The sequence below is a fragment of the Monodelphis domestica genome, chromosome 1 (genome assembly GCF_027887165.1).
Source record: "Monodelphis domestica isolate mMonDom1 chromosome 1, mMonDom1.pri, whole genome shotgun sequence".
In the NCBI taxonomy this organism is placed as follows: domain Eukaryota; kingdom Metazoa; phylum Chordata; class Mammalia; order Didelphimorphia; family Didelphidae; genus Monodelphis; species Monodelphis domestica.
In genome coordinates, this window is record NC_077227.1 from 112,867,127 (window position 1) to 112,889,397 (window position 22,271).

At 43.6% G+C, this 22,271-nt stretch overlaps 1 protein-coding gene across 2 annotated transcripts in view; it reads right to left on the reverse strand.

Moving 5' to 3' along the window:
- NEURL1 (neuralized E3 ubiquitin protein ligase 1) overlaps positions 1–22,271 on the reverse strand; it is a 109,171-nt gene that overhangs the window by 6,474 nt on the left and 80,426 nt on the right. For both annotated transcript variants that reach the window (XM_007479081.2, XM_007479082.3), the window contains exon 4: positions 3,515–4,207. In XM_007479081.2, coding sequence (XP_007479143.1) covers positions 3,515–4,207 — 693 coding nt within the window. The remainder of the gene's footprint in view (positions 1–3,514; positions 4,208–22,271) is intronic.

Genomic DNA, 22,271 nt, shown 5'->3' on the forward strand with positions numbered 1-22,271 from the left:
AAGTGACTTGTCCAGGATCACACAGCTGGGAAATGTGGAGCTCGTTTACACCCAGGACCTGGCTCTCTATCCATTGTGCCACCTAGATGGTGATTTCTTATGGCCCCAACATGATGTCATTCCACCTAAATGTTTTCTTCTCCTCCCATCCTCACTTCTTTTATAGGATCCTCTAGTTTGCACAGAGGCTGCTTTTAACAAATCCAATTGACTACCTGCCCCTGTTTTATCCTTCTCTCCACCTAAGAATAGAGGGCAGATGGAGAGACACCTACCTGTACCTGGACCACAGACAAGCCCCATTCCCACCCAGCCTGGAAGAAGGAATAAAGTTCCTTCATTTCCATTCTCTGATGAGGCAGTCAAAGCAGACGTTACTGCTCCTCCACTTGTGTACTCCTGGAAAAACTGAGGCACCCTTAATAATCTGATTATAGAGGCTTCCACCTCCTCCAAGAAAACAATTCATAGTAGAAGGGAGCCACTACTCTAATATTCATCCCAATATCCAAGGCTCCCTCTGTTCTGTCCTGAAATCCTGAGAGCATGAGGCTCTAAAGATTAAACCCCAGGTGGCAGCTGGGTAGCTCAGTGGATTGAGAGTCAGACCTAGAGATGGGAGGTCCTAGGTTCAAATCTGGCTTCAGACACTTCCCAGATGTGTGACCCTGGGCAATACACAGTATTGACTCCAAGACGGAAGGTAAGGGTTAAAAAAAAAAGATTAAACCCCAAAGGCAAGACCCTGAGAAGGAGCCCCATGTTTTATCTCTATAGGGGCTGTGTCTCTCCTAAGTCTTTTATTTCCCCAGCACTTCACATTGAACTGTACGCAGCAGGTACTTGATAGAGACTGATCAGACACTGGAGAGTAGAAAGCAGAGTCCAGGCTTCCTGGTGGTGATTGGGCAAAAATCCTGCATGGAAGTGGGGGGCCCTGCCTCCTCTGCACCCCTCCAATCCTGGGAGGCATACGTATCCCTGCTGCTCCAAACAGATGGTCTGTATTTCAAGGCTCAGCCTCAAGCCCTCTTCTGGGAAACGTTCCCTAACTCCAGCCCACCTTGCCCCCCACCCCCCACCCGGACCCTTACCCTGTTACCACAACCTGGGAGCCCCATCACCTCAACTAGACCACGGTGCCCCCAAGCCAAGGCCAGGCCCAGGGGCAGGAAGCCCAGAGGAGATGCTCAGGAAAGCCTCATTCCTTCAGGCAAAAAATATTTGAGACAGAAATATGGCCTCACTCAGCCTTAATCGAAAGAGTTCTATTGAAAAAGTATTAATGAAGTGCTCGCCGTATTTACGAGGCACTGGCCTTAGAGGGCTGGGGGGACATGAGACAAACAAGCAAGCTGTCTGCTGTCAAGGAGCCCCCAAGCCTGATCTTTCCAAGGTGGAGGGTCCCCATCTTCATTTTTCCCTGGGATAGATGACTCACACAGAATCATCCCCTGCCCCCAAATGTACACACACTCACCTACATTCTTTTTAAAATTTTTATTATGATTTAAATTTTTTATTAAACTACTCCTTTCTGCCCTAGTAACAGGTCTAGACAGAAGCCCAAGGGCTGGGGCTAGGCAGATGGGGTTAAGGGACTTGCCCCCCCTTCACCCCCAGGAAGGCTTTGAGGCCAGATCTGACCCCACCCCGATGTCCGGCTCAAGGCCTGGCGTTCTCTCTCCTCAGGCGCCTAGCTGCCCCTCATACACATTCCGGGAAGACTCAGACTGGGTGGTCCACTTTCTCATAGACACATAAACCCGGCCACATACACACGCACAGTCAAAAGTATTTGGGAAGCCAAGCGGTGGAGTGGAATCAGCCCAGGCCGAGGTTCTGCCCATGACTGACTGGGTGACCCTGTCTGAGGCCTAACTTCGCCAGGCTTCCCTCTTCCTCCTCTGCAAAATGGGGGATTTGGCCTAGATCATCACAACAGTCCCTCCTTGATCTGGCAGTCTATGAACAAATAACTCGCTCTAGACTTCCAAGGTTGAGAAGGTGCTCCTCCCCCTTCCCCCAAGCCTGAGCACAAGGAAGTACAAGGATTGTTTTCCCTATTTCCCGGAGGAGGAAACTGAGGCTGAGCAACTTGCCCACAGTCACACAGGTCAGTAAGGAGGAGAGGACCCCAGGCCTTGTTGGTCTGAGGCAAGCATCCTTTCTATGTCATATTTTCACCAAAAAACCAAGGCACAGTCTTCTCCAGAGGCAAGTGAAGATAAAGACAAGCTCTTACCTCTTTCTGTCCTGTCATATTTTTACCAAAAAAACAAGACATAGTTTTTTTTTGTTTGTTTGTTTGTTTGTTTTTCTGGAGGTAAGTAGAGATAAAGACAAGTTCTTACCTCTTTCTGTTCTGTTATATTTTCAAAAACAAAAACAAAACCCTAGGTATAGCCTTCTCTGGAGGCAGGTGAGGATAAAGAAAGTTCCTACCTCTTTCTACTGTCATATTTTCACACACACACACACACACACACACACACACACACACAAGGAACAAGCTCTTACCTCTCTCTGTCCTGTCATATTTTTACAAAAAAAAGGCATTGTTTTTTGTTTTTTTCTGTAGGTGAGTAGAGATAAAGACAAGTTCTTACCTCTTTCTGTTCTGTTGTATTTTCACACACACACACACACACACACACACACACACACACACAAACCCTAGGTATAGACTTCTCTGGAGGCAGGTGAGGATAAAGACAAGCTTTTACCTCTCTCTACTATGTCATATTTTCACACACAAAAAGAATAAACAAAAAACAAGGTATAGTCTCCTCCCCAGGCAGGTAAAGATAAAGACAAGCTCTTACCTTTTTCTACTATGTCATATTTTTACCAAAATTTTTTTAAAAATAAAGAAAAAACAAGGTATAATCTTCTCCAGGGGCAGGTAAAGATAAAGACAAGCTCTTACCTCTTTCTACTATGTCATATTTTTACCAAAAAAATTTTAAAAATAAAGAAAAAACAAGGTATAATCTTCTCCAAGGGCAGGTAAAGATAAAGACAAGCTCTTACCTCTTTCTACTGTCATATTTTTACCAAAAAAATTTTAAAAATAAAGAAAAAACAAGGTATAATCTTCTCCAGGGGCAGGTAAAGATAAAGACAAGCTCTTACCTCTTTCTACTATGTCATATTTTTACCAAAAATTAAAAAAAATAAACAAAAAACAAGGTATAGTCTTCTCCAGGGACAGGTAAAGATAAAGACAACCTCTTACCTCTTTCTACTATGTCATATTTTCACCCACAACCCCCCCCCCAAAGGTATAGTCTTCTCCAGAGGCTGGTGGGGATAAAGACAAGCTCTTACCTCTTTCTAATTTTCCCACAGTGGATAAGCCACCTGCCATCACTAGGAAGGCCAGCATTTAGTAGGCTCTTTGGTTCTATTCCTGTCATGGTGGGGTCTGGCTTGGCGCCCAGGTGGCCAGTCTTCCCAGAGGCCCAGTAATTTGCAAAAGGGGGAAACCTTTTGGGAAAGGGGGGAGACCTACCGAGGACTCGGATCTGGGTGACTGCCCCGTGCAGGCTGAAGAGCATCCAGAGGGGCTGGGAAACGTCTACACAGAGCTGCATGCCCCCTGCGGCCCCATTGTGGCTCAGGTGCAGCTCCCCGTCGGCAGTCACCATAAAGCCCAGGATGTCACCGCTGTGCAGGGGCCCGGGCACCCGGCACACGGCCCAGAACTCCTTCCTATCCACCAGGGCTTCCGGATTATAGGGGAGGTCGCTGGGTCGCAGGGTTCCGGGGTCACAGGTGGTGACGCCGTAGGACAGGGTCCCGGGCCGGGAGGTGTTGGACTTGTTGACCTTGACGAAGATGGTCTCCCCGACGTGCATTGGGCGGCTGGTGAAGACCAGCGTCCGCTCCTCCCGGGCGTGCTCCAGCCGGGCCACGGTCTGCTCGTCCAGGATCTTGATGTGGGCGCCGCGCAGCTGGTGGAAGCGGAGGTCGCTCTCCAGCTGGGGGGGCAGCAGGTGGCAGTGCTGAGAGTTGAGGGAGTTCTGGGGGATGGAGCAGGCCGAGGCCGCCACGGCCGCCGCTGCCTGGAAGCCCTCGTCCTGCACGTTGAGGTCGCAGAGGCTGACGGAGAGGCGAGTGTCCTCCGGGTCTCTCCGCAGGGAGGGCCTTCGGATGGCAGTGAAGGAGCGAGGGCGCAGGCAGTCTGGGGGGACGAGCTCGCTCTCTTTGGGGGCGGGAGAAGGAGGGAGAGAAGAAAAGGGAAGAGACAAATCAGACAAGCTTTAGCCCCCACACAGCACAAATCGCTCCGGAAGATTCAAGGCTAAAAGCCGTCATGCCAGGATTCCCTATTGGGCAAGGATGGAGGGCTGGAGGATCCTGAAACAATGGGCTTCGAATGCAGCCAGAGGGCCATGGCGCTAGCGGTCAGAGGTGGGGGCACTGGCTCTGGGGCTAGAAAGATGGACGGAAGGGGGCTTCAGAGCCCGGGGGCTGCTCCTCCAGGTTAGGGATGGTTTCATTTTTTTTTTATCTTCCCTAGAACCAGTGTCTTAGACCCTAATGAATACAGCTTTGGAACCCATCCCGTACCTACATTTCCCATGCCTTACTTCTCTCCCTGTGAATTGTAGTCCATTCATTCATTCAGCTGTGCAAGACTTCGTACCCCCATGGACTCCCTTCTATCTTCCACTACCTCCTGAAGTCTGTCCAAAGCTCAGGTCCTTTGCTTCCATGACACTATCTATCCATCTCATCCTCTGTTATCCCCTTCTCCTTTTGCCTTCAATATTTCCCAACATCAGGATCTTCTCATCATGTGGCCAAATTACTTACACTTCAGCTTCACTATTTGTCTTTCCAAGGAGTGGTCTGAATTAATTTCTCCCTGTGGATGGATTCTGGTGAGCCTTTGTTTCCAAGGTGAAATCTATTTGTGGCCTTTTAGGGTGCTAAAAAACACACTAGGGAGGGGAACAGAAGGTGGGTGACCTTGGCAGTCCGGAATCCAGGCCCTGGAAGTGGCTCTTTCCAAAAGATGAGTCTGAATTCATTGCTTGTGACTATTCTGTCCTCAGCCCTCACCAACACTCCCCCAGTGCCTCTTCCCTGAAGCAGTCAGGGTGCCATATTGTCTTGGGAGGCAGAAGTGGGAAAGAAGGGAGCAATCTGGCCCTCCCTCTCCTGTGCCTGCTGCCCTTTATGGGAAAATTCTCCCAGCAGCTCTCAGACACATCACCAAGGTGCTTCCCTCTAGTCTAGCAAGAACAGACTAAAGGGATGGGAGAAGAAAATCAACCGGAAAAGTAGATCATTCTGGGGAATTGACTTGGTGACATACAGCAACTTCTCAGAGAGGTTGTGGGGCTTTGACTAAAGCCAGAGCTTCTACAAATTCTGACCCCTTCCTGCAGACAATTTCATCTCTCAGGAAGCAGAGAAAAATAGGAACAAAATTGGAAACTTTAATTCTATCCCATGAAAAAAGAATAAGTGAAAATGTGAGAAAACAGTAGCCATGCTATCCTGAAAGTGGGAAGAGCCAAGAAAAGCATTATGGACATAGGCAGACCTATGCTCTAGACCAGTGATGGTGAGCCTTTTAGAGACCACATACCCCACCCCTTATCCCACGGGTGAGTGAAGGGAAGAATGTCTTCAGGCATGGTGGAGAGGGGGAAGGGAGCAGCTCTACCCAAGTCCTTCTGCCTTTCTAGTAACAAATTGGTAAGGGTAGTAGCGGCATGCCCACAGAGAATGCTCCATGTGCCATAGGCTTGCTATCACTGCTCTAGACTTTAGGAGAAGAGATTGAAAGAAATTCAGAAGAAGGACAGGTATGATCCTAGCCTGACCCTCTAAAAAGGAAGTCTCCCACAGAAGGCCATTTGGGTCTGAAAAAATGAAATTCTGACCAACGTGATTGCTTATGGCTCTGATAAGAAAGGATAGTGTGGGGGCAGCTAGGTGGCACAGTGGAGAAAAAGCCAGGCCTTGAGTCAGGAGGATCTGGGTTTAAATCAACTCCTGTGTGACCCTGGGCAAGGCAGTCATCTTCAGGTGCCTAGCCTTTGCTGTTATTCTGTCTAAGACGGAGGGAGGAAGAAAAAAGAAAGGAAGAAAGAAGGAAAAAAGGAAGAAAGAGAGAGGGGGGAGGGAGGGAGAGAAAGAGAAAGGGCGAAAGGAATAAATGAAGGAGAAAGAAGAACAGGAGAGAGAGAGACAGGGAGGAAGGAAGGAATGAAGGAAGGACCAAGAAAGAAGGGAAGAGGAAAAGGGGGAGAGAGAGAAAAACAAAGAGAAAGAAAGGTGGGTGTGGAGCATATAAAAGGAATGTTGTGACAGCATAGGGAGCTCTCTGTTAAGTTTAAATTTGAAAGGAGATGTACAAAAGGACTTAGGACTAATGGACTAAGGACTAATGTGTTTGGCACATTAAAAAAAATTAATAAATATTTGACTGATTGACTAAAAAAAGATTAATTTAAAAGATTGTCATGGTTAGGAAAGCTAACATCCAAAATGAACTAAGTGACCAGGAAACTTTAGGAGCAATCTCACCCCATTCCCCAATCCCCTACTCTCCCCACCCCAAAATTAAAGATATATAAAGAACTTTGGGGCTATAGTTAGGCATGAATGTAATCTTTTCAAGGAAAGAGATCACCTTTTACACCCCAAACTTACTCACATTAAATATCTTAAAAAATAACATAGGGGAGATGGTATAATGTTAAGGTCAACTATTATGTTTCATCTTCTCTTCCATGAATGATCCTTGGACATGAAAAGGTAGAACAAACATGGCTGAAAGGGATGATTAATTAAATGGTAAGAAATGATCTACAAGTCCTAAAGGAGTTCAAGACACCAGGTTACTGATCACTCATGAATATCTTTTAAAAACTGTAGAAATCAGGACAAATGCTAGAGTGATAAAGGTAAGCAAGTATCCCCATTTGTAAAAGGAGAGAAAGGAAAGTAGGAAAACTACAGATCCATAAACTTGGAACAACTCTATTGTTGTTCAGTCATGTCTGGTTCTTTGGGATCCTAATTGGGGTTTTCTTGGCAAAGATACTAAAGTAGTTTGCCAATTCCTTCTTCAGCTCATCTGACGACAGTTAAGGAAACTAAGGCAAACAGGGTTAAGTGACTTGCCCAGAATCACAGAGCTCGTGTCTGAGTCTCAGACATTCAAATTGGAACTCGGGTCTTCCTGACTCCAGGCCCAATGCTTTATCCACTGTGCCACCTAGCAGCCCCAATTCTAGTATTATTCTAGGGCATATTATTAAATGAATGCTTGTGAGCATTTAGAAAGGGAAGTAGCGATCACTAAGCCAGAGTTTGCAAACAACCAACCAGTTTTGGGAGACTAAACTCATTTTTTGCCAGCAGGCTCAGGGGACAAGGCAGATTGGGAAATGCTGTGGACATACCTAGAGATTTGTCCAAGTTTCTCTTGATCTCTATGTACACATAATGGAGAGAAGTAGGCTAGAGGGTAATATAATCAAGTGGTGCAGATTTATCACTGACTGAATAAAAGGGCTTCAAAGGCACTAATAAATGGATTGGTCAAGCCAAAGGTAGGTGTTGGTGGAAGATTCCCAGGGCCAGTCCTCAGCCCTGTTCTACATAAAGATACAGAAGGGGGAAAGTAAGCAGATAAGAGCAAGGAGAGGAGACAAGGCACCTTTTCTAAATCTGTTTCTTTATCTATAAAATAAGTCCCAGGCAGCTACGTAGTGCCATAATACATAGAGTACCAGGCGTGGAGTCAGGAAGACTCATTTTCCTGAGTTCAAATCTGACCTCAGATACTTATTAACTGTGTGACCCTGGGCAAGTCACTTAATCCTGTTTCCTTATCTATAAAATAAACTGGAGAAGAAAATGGCAAACCACGCCAGTATCTTTGCCAAGAAAACTCCAAATGGGTCATGAAGAGTCAGGCATGACTGAAAAACAACTGAACAATAAAATAAGTCCCAGCATGGTTGGTTGATTTCTTAAGTCCAGTCCTCATATTGGATGATCTATGAATGATTCTTAAACCCTCCCTAAGTTGAGCCCTAAGGCAGCTTTCCAGGGGTAAGGAGGCCCAGATGACTACAAAAATCTAAACTTGGACTCCCTGGAGACAAATGTGTCTGCCCTCTCCCCCTCCCCATCCCCACCCCTACCCCACCAAGGTCACCAAGCAGCTGCTGAAGAGCATCAGTCCCCAAAATAGCCCATCCCAGACATAATCCCAGCTTCCCAGGGGCTAAAATAGAAGGAAACCTGAGATGGGGTCACTAGTTGGCCTGACCATGCAGGGAAGGGACTGCAAAGGGTCACCTCTCAATTCAAAGCAGTCCCTCTCCTGCCTACGGCCAGAGCAGTGGGAAAATGTCAGAGAGGATGCCAGGGAGCTTATCTCTCTGGCCCAGTGGGGGTGGCAATGAGGCTAGGGATGCTGAGGAGAAACAGTCACCTCTTCCAGGCAGCATGGCTACTCAGCAACAGATGCTATTTTTCCATAGAATTTCATTTATAGATTTCAAAACATCAACAACTGAGCCTCAGAGAAAGGAAGGGACTTGTTCAAAGTAACACAGCAAGAAAATAATGAATTCTGGCTTTAAACCTAGATCCTTTGCCTCTGAATCCATTGGCTTTTCCTGACACATGGAGGTAACAATTTAACCCTGATAAGAAGCCAAAATGGGGCTTGCTACATGTGTTCCTTTACCTAGAGATAAAGCCTTTAAGAGCCAAAGAAAAGCCAGGGGATTCTCTTAGCAATCAAGTAACCAGTCAAGTTGGCAATGAGTCACCATCTATGGACTCCATCCTATGTTGACCACCATGAGAGAAAAGAGAAAAGGATGACCTCACCCTCAGGGAACTCCCTATCTGGTGGGGATATAAGATGAAGTTACATGGAACTGTGACTTGATTTGACCCACCAAAGGTTGGGGTGGTCAAGGAAGACTTCCTGGAGGATGTGGAGCTTGAGTTGAGATAAGCAAAGAGATAGGTAGGAGGACATTCCAAGAAGGGCCAATAATGTAAGCCGCAGCATAGTGATAGGAGTGAGATATAGGATGGAGCAGACTCTTAAGCTAAAAAGAGTCTCAAAGGGCATCTACTCTAATGCCCTCAATATACATTTGAGAAACTGAGACCCAATGAGGTTAAATAGGTGCCCAAGGTGTCGTAATTAACAGAGCCATCATTTAAATAGACTCCAAGTCTAATGACTTTTCCACTCACTATAGCATTTCCTTCTTTTGTAGGACTTTGGGGGGTACAGTGAGACACTGAGTATTCTTTCTATGGTGGTTAATAATAATAAAATAATAACAATAACTTTCATTTGACCATCTCAACATCTCTGGGAGTTCAGGGCTATTAACCATGCCATTTTACAGAAAAGTAAAATGAGGCAGGGTTAAAGAACTTGAAGACTAAAAGAAAGGTTTAAGATCTTGACCTGGGTCACATTTGAATTCAAAACTCCCTGATTCTTAGTCTAATATTTTCTGTATATTCTATGTTCTGTGCCACCTGGCTCCCCCTACATAAAGATAAGGTTGTACAAGGAGAATAGAGGGTTATAGAAAGGGGTTTCTATGAAGATGTGCTGACCCTCTGACTAAGAACCTTGTTTGTTTGGGTTCTCACATCCGGGAGCCAGTGCTAGATCAGTTGTTAACTAAGGGTTAGCCGGCAGCTGGCAGGCTGGGCGGCTCTTGGCTTGGTGAGCATCATCCTCCGACAGGCTATTTACTATCCATAAACATCCACCCAGAGCCCAGCATCTGGCATGGTGGGGAGATGCAAGGGCTCCCTCCCCGGAATCCACTCCTTTCTGCCCTTCCCTCAGAAATAAACAAGGACTTTAGGTGACTCAGGAAAGGGTCACTTGGTTGGTACTAGAGGAGGAGGGTGTTAAAGTCCAGGACAGGAGGAGGAGTTCAAGAGAGGAAGATTTAGAGGTCCTAAATTTATGAAAATTTGAATTGTGGGGGGGCAGCTGGGTAGCTCAGTGGATTGAGAACCAGTCCTAGAGACGGGAGGTCCTAGGTTCAAATCTGGCTTCAGCCACTTCCCAGCTGTGTGACCCTGGGCAAGTCACTTGACCCCCATTGCCTAGCCCTTACCACTCTTCTGCCTTGGAGCCAATACACAGTATTGACTCCAAGACGGAAGGTAAGGGTTTAAAAAAAAAAATTTGAATTGTGGATTCTTCAAATTCATCATTGAAACTTTAGCATTCAAAGGAACTCTGGAAGGGACCTTAGAGCTCCTCTAGTCCAACCACCTTCCCAATATAGGAATTTCCTATACAGTATATTTTTTAAACCCTTACTTTCTGTCTTAGAATCAACACTATGTATTGGTTCCAAGGCGGAAAAAGCCACAAGGGGTAGGCAATGGGGATTGAATGATTTGCCCAGTCACACAGCTAGGAAGTACCTGAGGTCCGATTTGAATCCAGGACTTCTCATTTTTCAGTTCTGGTTCTCTAGCCACTGAGCAACCTAGCTGCTCCTCCATTCAGTACTTTTGGCGGGTGAGCTCTGGATTAGAGTTCTGGTTAAAAGAATTGGTTTTTCTGGTTTGTTTTATTTTTAAAACTAAAGAGAGTTCTTTTCAGGGTAATAATACCAACTTGTTCAAAGGACTTGAGGAAGGGAAGGAAAAATTAGGGAGGTGAGGCAGAGGGGATAGGGTAGTCTGCCAGAAGGCTAGACTTGGCTTCCAGAAACAGCAAAGGGGCAATGAGAGTCCTTCACTCGGCCACTTGGACCAGTACAAGACAGAAGAGATACAGCTAAATAGCATTTTATATGAGAAAGACTTGGGGGTATGAATGGATGGAAGCTCAGTACGAGTCAACAGAAGCCACATGACAACCAGAAGAGCTAATGGGATTTTAATTAATTTTAGCCTAGTGTCCAGGACTAGGGAAGTGATAGTCTGTCAGTACTTAGGGCAAACCAAACTAGGCACAAGGCACCAAATATAGATCATATCCAGAATTGTAGGATGAGGCCAGAAAACACTATCTTCTGGAATGAACACAACTTAGTATCAACAGAATAACTGAGATGCTCCCATTGTAGAAATAAATCAACCTGAAAGATTGTTTTGTGTTTTTTTTAAAACCATTACTTTCTGTTCTGGTAACAACACTAAGACAAAAGGTCAAAGGCATGACAAAGTTTAATGACTTGCCCAGGGTCACATAGCTATGAAGTATCTGAGGTCAAATTTGAACCCAGGTCCTCCTGACTCCAGGCCTGATACTCTGTCCACTATGCTACCTAGCTGTCCTAAAATATTTGTTTTTCAGTCATGTTAGATTCTTCTTGATCCTATTTTTAGATTCCTTAGCAAAGATATTGGAATGGTTTGCCAATTTCTTCTCCAGTTCATTTGATGATAGATGAAGAACCAAGGCTAACAGGGTTGAGTGACTTGCCCAGGGTCACACAGCTACTAAGTGTCTGAAGCCAGATTTGAACTCACAAAAAAGGAGCCTTCTTGACTTTCAGGCCCAATGCTCTATCCACTGAGACACCTAGCCTTTGATGAATTCAAGTTGCCAGACCCAGATAAACTACATTCCTTGGGTCCTGAAAGAACTGGCTGAGGTGATCATCAACAAACCTTTCTAGTTAAATGATGATGCATAGGATACTTCAAGATTGGAAGAAAAACATCTCAATTTTTTAAAAAGGAAGATAACGGGGTCTGTAAACTATAGCCCAGTGGATCTGACTTTGATTCTTGGGAAAAGTTTAGAATAGATCAAGCTGGGGGCACACACTTAGAAAGGGAAACAATAGTTACCAAGATCTGACATAGCTATATCAAGAATGAGTCATACTAGATTAGCCCCATTTCTTTTTTTGATGATTATTTAAAAAGTTGATGAGGAAAGTGCTATAAATGAAGTTTACTTAAATTTTGTTACTTATTGATAAGTTATTTCATGCTATTCTTATGGAGAAGATGAAGAGATATGAATTAGCCAATAATACAATCAAATGAATCTGGAACTGGTTGAATTTGTCAGACTCAGAGTAGCTGTTAAAAGTTCAATGAACAAATTAGGAAAACATGAAATGGTTTATTTGTCAGATTTTTGGATGAGGGAAGAATCTGTGAATGAACAAGACATAGAGAACATTATTAAAAATGAAATAGATGATGTTGATTATATTAAAAGGGTTTTGTACAAATAAAACCAGTACAACCAAGATTAGAAGGGAAACAGAAAATTTAGGAAAAAATGTTAGAGCAAGTGTTTCTGATGAAAGCCTCATTTCTCAAATATATAAAGAACTGAGACAAATTTATAAGAATACAAAGCACTCCCCAATAAAAAAAAATGGTCAAAGGATATGAACATGCAGTTCTCAGAGGAAGAAATTAAAACTATCCATAGTCATATGAAAAAATGTTCCAAATTGCTATTGATTAAAGAAATGCACATTAAAACAACTCTGAGACACTACTTCACACCTATCAGATTGGCTAGTATGACCAAAAAAGGAAAATTTGTTGGAGAAGATGTGAAGAAATTGGGACACTAATACACTGTTGGTGGAACTGTGAACTGATAAAATCATTCTGGAGAAGAATATGGAACCAGACTCAAAGGATCACAAAACTATGCATACCCTTTGACCCAGCAATACCACTACTAGTTCTGTGTCCCAAAGAGATTAGAGATGAAGGGGAAGGACCTACCTGTACCAAAATATTTTTAGCAAACTCTTTTTATAATGGCAAAGTATTGGAAACTGAGGAGCTGTCCATCACTCGAGGAATAGATGAACAAGTTGTGGTGTTTGGTTGTAATGGAATGCTATTGTGTCATAAAAAATGATGAAGAAGATGAGTTCAGAAAAACCTAGAAAACCTTGCATGAACTGATGCAAAGTGAAGTGAGCAAAACCAAAAGAACAATGTCTACAGTTCAAGAAATATTATATGATAATCAACTGTTAAGGACTCAACCATTATCAGCAAAGCAAGTCTTCAAGATAACCACAAGGGACTCATGATGAAAATGTTATCCACAGCCAAAGAAGAAATTGTTGGAGTCTGAGTGCAAATCAAAGCGTGTTATCTTCCACTATATTTCCTTAATGACATTTCTATTATATGTGTGATACATGTCTTCTAGCCTGACATGAGCAATATGGAAATATGTATTACATGAAAATATGGATATAACCTATATTGGACTACATATTCACCTGGTGGGGGAGAAAATCTGAATTCTAAAAATATCAGAAAAAAAACAACTATCAAAAAATGCTTCTATGTGTAATGAAAAAAATATTGGGGGTGGGGAGTTCAATGAGAAAATGGCAGGAAGTCCACACTGGAGGATCCCAGAGATTTATGCCTGGTACCATGCCTTGATTTTTTTTTAATTAACAATGTAGATGACGGTATTGATGGTATGCTTATCAAGTCTGAGGGACAGTTAAAGAGAATGACAGAGTTAGGAATCAAAAGGACTTCAACAGACTATTTGGATAAATCTGATCAAACAAATCCAAATATATATAAATATAGTCTTACTCCTGAATTAAAAAAAAACACACCATAAAATGAGGGAAACATGGATAGGCAACAACTTTTCTGAACCCAATATGGGGTTATTAGTGGACTTCAAGCTCAATATGAGTCAGAAGTCTGATGTGGCAGCCAACAAGCTAACAGAGTCTTGGGTTCCATTAAGAGGGACATAGCTTCCAGGAAAAAGGAGGTGATAGTGCCATTGCTGTTTGCCATTATCAGACCTTTTCTGAAGTATTGTGTTCCATTCTGGGAATCAATGTCTATGAAGGATATTGACAGGCTAGACAATGAACAGAAGAAGGCAGTTAGGATAATGAGAGTTCTTGAGTACCTAACATATGAGAACAGGTTGAAACACTTTTAGCTTAGAGAAAAGATGTTTCATGGAGACAAATATTTGAAGGGCTGACACTTGGAGGAGGGATTATATTTGTTCTGCTTGGCCCCAAAAGATAGAACAAAAAGCAATAGTGGATGCTGAAAAGAAAAAAAGACAACTTGAGTTTGATATCAGGGAAAATGTACTCATGATTAGAACTATCCCAAAGTGGAAGTAGATGGCACTGTGGACAGAGTGCCAAGTCTGAAAGTCAAGAAGAATTATCTCCCTGAATTAAAATCTAGCTTCAGATACTTACTAGCTATATGACTTGGGACAAATCACTTAACCTTTTTTGCCTTAGTTTCCTCAACTGTCAAGTGAACTAGAGAAGGAAATGGCAAACCACTCCAGTATCTTTGCCAAGAAAACCCCAAATGGGCTCATGAAAAGTCAGACGTGACTGAAACAACTGAACAGTAAGTGGAATTGGCTCCCTAGAAAGGTGGTGAGCTCCACCTCCCCATTCTTACCCTTCCTTGGAAGTCTTCAAGCAGAAGTTGATCAATTATTTACTGGATGAATTATCATGATGGCTCCTTTCATGAATGGGTTGGACAAGATGGTCACCAAGGTCCCTTCTAACTCTTCTATTCTGTGATCTATGATTTCACCAGGGCACATATATCTCCCCCATGTTAGCTGAAAGTTCCTCAAGGGTTTTTTCTTGATCTTTTTTTCTCCTCCTTGTAGTACCTAGAATGATGCTGGGTCCCCAGTACTCTATACCCTAGTATCTTCAAAGGATGCTGTTTGAATGCAGCCAGATAGCTGTGGTTGGAAGAAGACCATGCAAGCCATTATTCAACAGGCCTTCTGGGACAGAAGGCAGCTCTCTACTCAAAAGGAACATTTCTGAAACAAGACTTGAGTCTTTTGGAAAACCATGAGCCAGGATTATCTCTACCCAATATAAATCACCCAGTAAAGCTCATGTTTATTTACATTGTTGGCTCGGTCTGTCTTCCCGGAGGCAGAAGGCTGTTATTCTTAGAGACTGCAAGCCTATGTCTTGGCACAAGTGCAAAAGAAAGTATGTTATTGGCATGATCCCCAACATACTACACGTGACACCAAGAAGCTGAGAAAGACAGAAGTCCAAGCCTAACACTGCCATGTTTATAGAATGAATGTGGCCACAGGCTACTGGGGGCAGGGGAAAAGAGAAGCTCTGATCTCATCTACAGTATGAAATGGAAATAAAGAGAAAGGCCCCACTCTGGAATAGGCTCCAATCTGAGATTAGGGATACTGCTCTCCACCCACCCATTCATCTACCAATTCATCCATTATCATCATTATAGCTAGCATATATATATGTATATATATATATAGTGCTTTATGGTTTGCAAAACACTTTATAAAGACATTTATTTTATGAAATACATAAATAAGTTTTCTCATCTATAAAATGGGAGTAATAATACCACCTACCTCCCAGATCTGTTGAAGGATCAAATGAGATAAAAATTATGAAGTACTTAGCATAAATGCCTGGCACTTGGCAAACACTATATGAATTGTTAGCTATTATTACTACAAATATTACCTCATTTTATCTTCACAACAACCCTGAAAGGTAAGTAATATCATTTTACTTATTTTACAGATGAGGAAACAGACAGGTTAAATGACTTGCCCAGACTTAAGGAAGTGTTTGAGGATGTATTTGAACCCAGATCTTCCTGACTCCAGCAATCTATTCTTAGGGGCTAATCCTTAAGAATTGCCCAGGTGACACGGTTTGCATATTTCATCCAACCCAGATGGGGAGATACAACTCCATCTTTGGTGAGCCCAGGTCTGATTTAGAAGATGATCTCCTCTCTGGGCATCCTTCAGGCTGTGGGGAAAAGTCAGTGTGGTCTAAGTGGAAAGAGTCCAGCACTCAGCTTCTAGTGCCAGTTGTGCCAATAATTCCCTGAGTGAGAATGACAAAGTCACATCCCAGCTCAGAGGAAACCTCAAGTTTCCTCATCCAAAAAATGAGTTGATTAAACTAGATGCCAGTCTCTAAGGTCATTTCCAGGTCTCAGCTTGATTACCTCTATAAATTCACATGCATGGCTTCTTGTTTCAGAAGCATCTGAACTTGGGGACGTGGGTAGGAGGGATGACTATTGCCTCAACAAGATTCTCTGAAGAAGCCAGAAATTTCCTGTGAGTACTTCTATCATCGAAGAGCCATTATTCTAATGAGAACCCTGAAAGACCAAGAGATACTAGCCTCACAAAGGACTTTGATCTTAACGAGACTTGGATGTTGGTCCTAGATGAAGTACAGGACATGACGGGAACAAGTGATAAAATTAAGAAGTGGCTCCCATAAACTCACCAAGGCATTGGATTGCTGAGTCTAAAAATCACTGTAGAAGAACAGCATCATATTGTAACTGCAGAGAGAGAGGAGGAATAGGAGAAGAGAAAGAAGATGGAGGAGGAAGAGGAAGTGAAGAGGAAGAAGAAGGAGAAGGGAGAGAGGAAGAAGATAAAGAGAAGATGAGGAAGGAGGAGGAAAAGAGGAAGAGAAGAAGAGGAAGGAGAAGAGGAAGAAGACGAAGGAGGAAGAGAAGAGGAAGGAGGAGTAGAAGAAGAAAAGATGGAAGAAGAGAAGAGGAAGAAGATGAAGGAAGACAAGGAGGAGGAGAAGAGGAAGAAGATGAAGAAGGGGAAAATGAAGAGGGAGAAAAGAAAGATGGAGGAGGAGAAGAGAAAGAAGATAAAGGAGAAGGAAAAATGAAGGGGAAAGAAGAGGAAGATGGAGGAGGAGGAAGAGAAGAGGAAGAAGATAGAGGAGGATGAGGGAAGAAGAGAGAAGTGAAAAAGAAAAGAAAGGGAAAGCGAGAGAGGAGGGAGGAAAGACATGAATTATGGAGAAAGAGAAAGAAAAATAAGAAATGTATACAAAAGAACTGAACAGAGAGACAAAAATGAAAAGAGAAAAAGGACATAGATAAAGAGAGGAACAGAAAAATGGGGAAGGTGGAGAGAAAGAGGAAAGTCCTTAGCCAAAGGTCCTGAGCAATACAGAAAAGCCCTAAGGTCAACTCTAGGAGGTCCAGGCCAGAGTGCTTGGGAGAGGAAGACCCTTCTTTGAAAATCCCCTTGAATGGGCCTGCAGTTGTTTTAATTAAGAAAAACAATAACTTTAGGGGAAAGATAGAGCAATTTTTATCTGCTAATTGAATTTCAGAGCCATAAACAGCCTTGGAGAATGCTAGGATTACAAAGATTTATAGCAGGCTCAATTGAATCAGCCTGCCTTATCTTGAGCTTTCAGTGGGGAGCACAGTGGTGGATCCAATGAAACCGAAAATACATTTTGGAAAGCCATGTATAGTCAAATCAGGCTGACCCCTTCACCCCCCACCTCTTGCAGGGTTTGGGTCTCTGGAGCATTCCAAATATGCCTGGGGAAGTGGTGAGCAGGCATGTAGCAGAATGAAAAGAACACTGTATTTGGAACCAGAAGATGTGGGAAAATCCTATTCTACCACTTACTAGCTGGGCATGGAACATTTGCTCTCTAAAGTTCAGTTTGCTCATCTGTAAAATGGGTGTAAAAATGCCTACCTCATCTATCTCCAAAACTGGTTATGGAAATTAAAAAAAAAAAACCTTTTCTAAACTGTACACTACCATAGACATGAAAGGTTTTATTCATGAGGTCTCCATGGAGTGTCCCTGAGAATTGAGAAGTGAAAGAGGAAGAAGAATCATGTCAAATGCCAGAAAAGGTCTTTATTTCCTACCTAGATGCAATCCTTTGTACTTTTTCATCATGCCCCCTGGAACCTCATGATCCTGCAAGATTACACCAACCTTGGAATTCCATTTTGTCAGTATCCTCAGCTCCTGGGATCTCTCTGAATGGAGGGGAGAGTTCTCCCAAAGCCTCCCTTCAAGGCGGCTGCCCAGGACAGCCTTCTCTTCATTCCCACCCAGCATATACAGTTATACCCAGGTATATAATTATACAGTTATACAGTTTAGTAGAAGTAGTTAAGTAGTAGTAACAGCAGCAGCAGTAGCAGCTACTGTAGTAGTAGTAGTAGTAGGAGGAGGAGGAGGAGGAGGAGGAGGAGGAGGAGGAAGAGGAGGAGGAGGAGGAGGAGTGGTGGTGATGGTGGTGGTGGTAGTGGTGGTAGTAGTAGCAATAATAGTAGTAGTAGTACTAGTAGTATGTAATTGGAAATCTTGTGCCTTTGAACTACATTTCCCAGGAGCCCACTGACTTCCTATCCTTACATACTGATATTGACAGGGGATAAATAGGCTGGTTTTCTGTGGCTAGGTCTCTTTCCTTCCTGGGTTAGGACATTGGTGGAGCAAGCTATTTGGGCACGTAAATTAGCCATGGGCATGTGGTTTTATTTCATTACTTTTTATTCCTTTATTTCTAATGATTATTAATAAATCTTATAAAATATAAAATTTGAGGGGTTTGCATATTGATTTTAATTTTTATAGCAGTAACAATAAAATAGTAATAGTAGTAGTAGTAATAGAAATGGTAGTAGTAATGATAGAAATATAATAGTAATAGTAGTAGTAGTAGTAGAGGTAGTGGTAGTAGTGGTAATAGTAGTGGTGGTGGTGGTGGTAGTAGTAGTAGTAGTAGTAGTAGGTAATTTAGAAATAGAGATACCATAATAAGTAAATTAAGGGAACACAAAATAATTAACCTTTCAGACCTATGGATAAGGAAGGAATTTAGGTCAAAACAGGGCATAGGGAACATTATGAAATATAAAATAGATAACTGACTACATTCAATTAAAATTCTTTTTGCACTAACAAAATCAGTGTAACCAAGATTAAAAGGCAAACAACAGTAGTAGTAGAAATAGTAATCAGAATAGTAATAGCAGCAGCAGTAGCAGCAGCAGTAGTAGTAGCTAGAGAGCCAGCAGGACCTGAGTTCAAGTCTTGCTTCTGACACAAACTATGTGAACCTGGATAAATCACTTTATAATCAAGGCTCTAGGCAATCCCCTAGCCCTTGAAGCTGTTATGTTTCTTCCTCTATGAGTTCCCTATCCCACTGAAATCCCAGGTTCAGTTTCCTATTCCTTTCAAAATAGCTAATATTTATTAAATTAAGATTTAAAGATTTGCAAGGTACTTGCTATGTCTGATACTCATAACCACCTTGTGAAGTAAGTGCTATTAGCCCAACTCTACAGATGAGGAAAATGAGGCTGATCAATGAAGTGACTTGCCCAAGGGCAAACAGCTAGTCAGCATCTTAGACACCGTTTGGTTCCTTATGTCCTCAGCCAGACTATGGATTTGTAAAGGGCCTCAGAGAGGGGGCTCTTTGAGGGAAGAAGCCAAATCTCCCCCATCTTGGACCCCCCTGGCTTCTTGAGGATCAGAGTCCCCCTGAGGGCTGAGCTCTCACCCAGTGTGATGGAGGGGTCACTGGGGTTCTGGGAGCTCCTTTCAGCCTGCCCTTTTCATGACTGCCTCATTGCCTGCTCACTAAGCTCCCAAAGCCTCTCAGACAAGGCTATATCCCAGACCCATAAAACCACAGGAACAAAAAAGCTGGACTCTGAGGCCAGCCCAGCCAACCGTTAGAAGAGAATCTGGGCAGACACATAGTCCCTGCTGAGCAGGGGCAGGAGGGTGGGGTGGGAAGGATCTGGAAGGAGGAAAAACTACTGGGGAAGGGGAGGATTTTTCCCTAGGAAATGGTAGGATGTTCTCAGACTCTAGGCAGTTTGGGTTTCTGTCCTAAGGGAAAAGTCAGAGACACTCCACTCATTCCCCATCCTGGCAGAGAATCGAGGTAGAACTAGGGGTTTGGTACCTGGGCTGGCATTGGAGGACCCTTAGGGAAAGGGGATAGAGATTTCCCTCTTCTACCTTAACTTCACTTCCTCCTTGAGCCTTTGATCTCCCACCCCATTAGCTCCCATTCCTCTTCTTAGACTTTGGCCATTCTGTCCAACCTTCAGGACTCAAAGCAAGCCCCAATTCCTCCAGGTAGCCTTCTCTGACTTCCCACAGTCAGAGCCAAAGGGCAGCTATTTTCTTGGCTTAGCCAGAGTTTTATCACAAAAGCTCAGTTGCTTCCTCCTGGCAGGTCATATTGTGGCTTTTCTGTTCTGGTTTCTGTTTGCCAAGGGAAATAATCTATATCTAAAGCACTTTGCAGGCTTGAAAGAGCTCTAAAACTGCTAAATGATCTATAGCAGCAGCTTCTAACCTTATTCACCTCACAGACCCCTTTGGCAATCTGATGGAGCCTTTCTTGGAATAATGTGTTTAAGTTCATAAAATAAAATATATGGTATCACAAAGGAAACTGATTATAGAAAAATATAATTATCAGTTTAAAAAACCAAGAGGTCAGACTCCAGGTGAAGAATCCCTGATCTCTAGAGTCTCTTCCAGCTCTAATCTTTTAGGATTCCAAGTGGAATGGGATGCTCATTCATTCCCTCCCAGCCCCTGCCTTGATGGGATAGAGGGACCAGACTGGCCCCCAAAGCCCCTCCCACCAATGATTAGGATGTCCTTTACTCTCTGCTTGGAATTTAGAATTCCTGTTCTCTTCCCCCATCTCCCAGCTCTGGCTTCCTCTTGTCCCTATCAGTGGGCCAACCTTCAGGGCACTATTATAGGGATAGCATCAACAAGGGTGCCATGTTAGAGATGTTCCCAACCACAAGACCAGTGCTTATGGCAAATAAAACTTTATGAGAAGCTAAAATTCCTTTTCCTATTTGGAGCTGAGGAGCTGAGAAGGAGGAAGAGCTGGGATAGAGCTTTCTGAGGAGATGGTTTGCAGGTACATCACCTTGCCACAACAATTTCTGACTAAAAAAACCCCAACCCTCAAGCACTATACTTGGTCTTTAAATTGTATCTCACTATAGGGTCCAGACCCTCCCTCAGAGCTACATGAGGCAAGGACACAGCTAGCTCTCCCGGAATATTTTTTCTTTTAAGAAAGGAAACAGGAAAGTCCCAGAGAGTCCAAAAAACTCAGACTTAAAGACCCTAGAAATACATTTATCTGAACCCTGTACTTGGGGCCCCTAGCCAGTGCTGGTAAACCCCAGAAGCACAGAATATCCAGTATAGAGTAAAGGAAGCACTTTACACTCCATCAAAAGCCAAACACTTGTCTATTCCAACTTTCAGTCACTTCTCCCTACTCTGAACTCCCCCATTATTGAAAGTTAGAACACTCAGTTGACCCCTATGATGATCACAAACCATCCTGCCTGGTGACAAGCATTTAATGCCTGTGACTCATCTTCCTACTAAATTGTCAGTCCTTTGTGGGCAGAAGCTGGGTGTTCTTCATTATGCACCCCCACCCCTTTACATAGTTGGGAATAGGACTTGAGTAGACAGCAGGCACTCTGGAATTGCTTGCTGAAAGAAACAGAATGAATGATGCTAAGGCAGGCACATGAAAGTAGCTCCCTTTGTTTCTGGCTCTAAGCAAATAGAAAAGGGAAAGAAGGGAGAAAGGGAAGAAGGAAAGGACAGAGGAAGGGAGAAAGGAAAGAGGATAGAAGAGAGGGAAGGAGGATAGAAGAGAGGGAAGGAGGAAAGAAAAAAGGGAGGGAGGAAGGAAGGAAGGAAGGAAGGAAGGAAGGAAGGAAGGAAGGAAGGAAGGAAGGAAGGAAGGAAGGAAGGAAGGAAGGAAGGAAGGAAGGAAGAAGAAGGAAGGAAGGAAAGAAAGGAGGGAGGGAGGGAGGGAGGGAGGGAGAGAGGGAAGGAGGAAAGGAGGAGGGGAGGGAGGAAGGAAAAAAAGGAAGGAAGGAAAGAAGGAAGGGAGGGAGGAAGAAAATAAGCATTTAACAAGCATTTACTATGTGGGCAGTGCTAGATGTTTTACAAATATCTCAGAATATAGCCAGAATGATGGCTGTCTAAATAGCAGAAGCTTTCATCAGCAGTATGACTTGGGAGTTCAGTCAGTCTCAGCTGGACTCCTCGCTCCTTTAGCATCCCTGAGCCCCTCACTGGAGCCCCCTCCTCAGCACTGGCCTGATCTCTTTGCCATAAGAGCAGGAGGACAGCCGTGACCAGTCCCAGGGAGCTCAGGGATATAAGAGTGGAGGGAGTAGGAATGGTCACAAGTCATAGAAAATGCTTCATCCTCTAGTGGGTGGCTGCAGGAAACAGAGCTGAGAAATGCACACTCCAGAGAGAGATGATGCCAAGTCCTAGAGTCATAGAATTAGGATCGTCTTGGGTCAGAGCTAAATGGGACCTTTTGGGCCCACACAGGGCTATAGCTCAGAGGCCTGGCTCTCTTCCCTCGCTCTCCAGCTTTATCCCATCC